Below are 3,359 nucleotides of genomic sequence, written 5' to 3' on the forward strand. Positions count from 1 at the left end.
GTACGGGCCGGGCCCGTCCCGTTTTCTATATATAAACTGAAACCGAAGCCCGTCCCGTTTTCTCGATACAGGCCGGCCGGGACAAAACAGTAAAAAAATGACTTTTCAAACCGACCCGTCCCGGCCGGGATCGGTTGTTCGGTTTGTAGTGCCCAGCCCTAGCTGTACTACCCGTCCGGACGTAGAATTCTCGCAAAAAACATGAATATATACATAAAATTGTCGTCAGCCGGCCTTGGGAAACTTGGGGGATCCATATTAGCCGGCCCAAATTAAAATTAACCCCGGTAAAAGGCCGTCATCATACAGCGGGAAAATTAAAAAGTTTTCACTTTCGCGCACTCGGAGTCGGCGAACTCAAAAGTAAATTTTATTTACCAAAAAATATTCAAAACCTCTTTAAAACCCCCTCCCCCCCTTTTTCATTTCTTTGGTGGGTTTTTCAGTCTTTCTGGGTTCCAAACGCTTCGTCTTCTCGCTCTCCAGAGATCACATTGCTCATCATTCGGTTTCTGGGTAAGTTCTCTCTTCCTATATGGTTTTGTTTCTTGATTTTGATAAACCGGGTTTGCTTTATCTCATTGAATTTTGCTGTTCTTCATTGTATTGGTTTGTGTATGCGTTCACTTAAAATTTGATTCTTGATTTCTTGGGCAAATGTGCTTCATTCTTTTGCATAGTGGGTCTGTTTATTTGCCATCTTTTCTTGGTTTTCCTTTTTCTTTTTTGGTGAAAGTTCTTGGGATTTGGGGGTTTGAGGTTAGGGTTAGCATGAGGATCGTTCTGTTCTCCAGTTTTCAATTCGGGTAGTTCTTCAAAATTTGGTTTTGAACTGAATGTTCTTTTACTTTCCAGCATCATTTTCATCGTTCGATTCTGTGATCATCAAGAAAGGAATTCTAATTGTCATTGAGAAAAAAGGGTTTTGGTCTAAAAATAGTAGTTGATTGATCATTAGGAGGCTTTTTTGGTATTAATATTATGTGTCTAATTAGGGCCTTAATGATGGGATCAAAACCAGTTAAACATTCATGAGTGAATATATTGTTTCTCACCGTTTATAACCAAACTGGGTCCTTGCTAGTGTTAGAAATGAAAGCAAGAATTGACTCCTGATTGTGGTTGGAAGAGAAGGGTTCTGGTCTAAAAGTGGTATTTGATTGATCATAACGGAGTGAATTGAGTCCTAATTAGGACATTAATGACGGGATAAGACATGTTAATCATCGCTGAGTGAATGGATTCAAAATGGGTCCTTGCTATTGTTACAAATTAAAGCAAGAACTCCTAATTGTGGTTGGAGGAGAATTTCACTCCAAGCAAACCACATTTGGCTTGTTAAACTAGCTTTGAGTGATCATTACTAGGCTTTTGATTTAATACGAGTTTAATTAGGACCTAGATGAAATATGATTGAGGGGATGAGGTAGATGCGAGTGGGACTGAAATAGGGTCTTCGCCTTGCCTTTTCCTATAACCAAATTGGGTCCTTACTCGTGGTTCTTTCTTAGAGCTAGCACTGTTGCTTCTTTTGTTTTATATCTGATTGATTACTCTGGCTTTTCAGATAATTGCATTTGATTACATTTGGTTGGGACTGGAAACGAAACTTGTAGACGACATGACTTCGGAATCGACGGCGGAAGGAATTGACTCACCGACTAAGAGGAGAATCAGAGTTTATGTTTCTTCAGCTGAGGATATGGGTGGTAGGGATACTTCAAAGGAACTGGGTGGTAGACTTTTGTTACCAGATGGTCTGGACAGTGTTGTCAGTACTTCAGTAGAGGTTCGAAGGAACTTTTTGTTAGCTGACGGTCAGGAGAGGGGTGTGGGTACTGCAGTGGAGGCTAGAAAAAGAGTGAAGGATACATTAATGTCTTTTAGTACCGAGTGTTGTAGACTCATGCAAAAGGGAGACCGGAGGTTTCATGACACTGCCTATCATATTGTGAAAAACAGAGGACAGTTTGTCAATACAGACAAGATTTTTGGAAATGTCCCAGGAGTGAAAGTGGGTGACAAGTTTCGGTATAGGGTGCAACTAAGAATGATTGGTTTACATGCCCCTCTGATGAATGGGATCGATTATCGCAAGTATCGGGGTAAGCTGTATGCTACTAGTATTGTGGCTTCTGGTGATTATGAAGATGAGCTGCAGGAAAGGCATTCAATTGTTTATGTTGGTCAAGGAGCAGGTGCGAAGATTAATCAAGTGCTTGAAGGGGCTAATTTGGCTTTGGCTAATAGTATTGATCTTCAGAATCCTGTGAGAGTGATCCGGTACTTCATGTCTTTGAATAAAAAGAGGATTTTTTACTACGATGGGCTCTACAAAGTGCAAAGCTATCGGGAAGAGAGAGACCACAATGGCAAAAGTGCATACAAGTTCAAGCTCCACCGAGATGATGAAAGCTAGTCTGCTTGAATAGGCCATGCAAGTGGATGTTGCAGTACGTTCAATTTGACAAGGGATGTTGCAGTTCAATTTGATAAGGCTGTATATGATTCATGCAATATGCTATTGGATGTTGTAGTTCAATTTGTTAAGGCTGTACATGATTCATGCAATATGCTATTGGATGTTAAGGCTGTATATGATTCATGCAATATGCTATTGGATGTTGTAGTTCGGTTTGATATATAATAATAATGCTGGACAGTGTCTTTTGACTTTATAACTATGTATCTTTTGTTTTTCATGTGATTGTTTATTGTGTTTCAAAAATCCATTGGAAGTTAAATAAGATCTTTTTGGTGTGGATAGAGTACTCTATATATAGATGTTGCATGTGGATCCGATGTTTGAGATGTGTCTCGCTGTTGTTGCTGCTAGACTCCCTCCCCACCAATATTCCACTCACTAGACCATAAACAACATAGTAGCTGTCAACCCTCCGGGTCTTTCTAGAGCTAGCTAGCTAGGAATGGCAGACCCTGAACTCCTTTCAAGAAGCTGCCCAAAATCCTTGATGTATCTAGCTACCCCAAGAATGATAGAGTAGGGCAACAAATAAACCCGACATCAAATACATATAAGAAGGATAAGTTTCAAATGATTCTCAAAGCAGGATTAATCCAGCCAAATACAAATGAAATTCAAATGTGTTGCTTGCCACCGCCATCTACGTGCGTGCATGTCTACTGCAGCATACATAGATATCACATCGTTGAGATTGGTGCATGCAAAAAGAGTAATGACCCACAAGTATTAATACGGCAATGACGTTTGACAATTGAGTGTTTTGACATTCAATTGTAATAAATAGTGAAATATTAACACTAACGGCAATTTATAAATTATCACCTTTTACCACAATTCATTATTTCTTTGATAAAATAGTTCTCAAACTTGTAGT

At 39.6% G+C, this 3,359-nt stretch overlaps 1 protein-coding gene across 1 annotated transcript; it reads left to right on the plus strand.

The window, feature by feature from the left end:
* The first annotated feature begins 1,621 nt into the window (after nt 1–1,621).
* On the plus strand, nt 1,622–2,419 carry LOC133744794 (histone-lysine N-methyltransferase, H3 lysine-9 specific SUVH5-like). Its single transcript, XM_062172836.1, has one exon. It carries the CDS (start codon nt 1,622–1,624, stop codon nt 2,417–2,419), a length of 798 nt encoding a protein of 265 aa, XP_062028820.1.
* Nucleotides 2,420–3,359: the final 940 nt, after the last annotated feature.

This window comes from Rosa rugosa, chromosome 4 (genome assembly GCF_958449725.1).
Source record: "Rosa rugosa chromosome 4, drRosRugo1.1, whole genome shotgun sequence".
Classification (NCBI taxonomy): domain Eukaryota; kingdom Viridiplantae; phylum Streptophyta; class Magnoliopsida; order Rosales; family Rosaceae; genus Rosa; species Rosa rugosa.

Coding starts and splice junctions, on each gene's coding strand:
- LOC133744794 (XM_062172836.1), top strand. CDS start 1,622: ATGACTTCGGAATCGACGGCGGAAGGAATTGACTCACCGACTAAGAGG.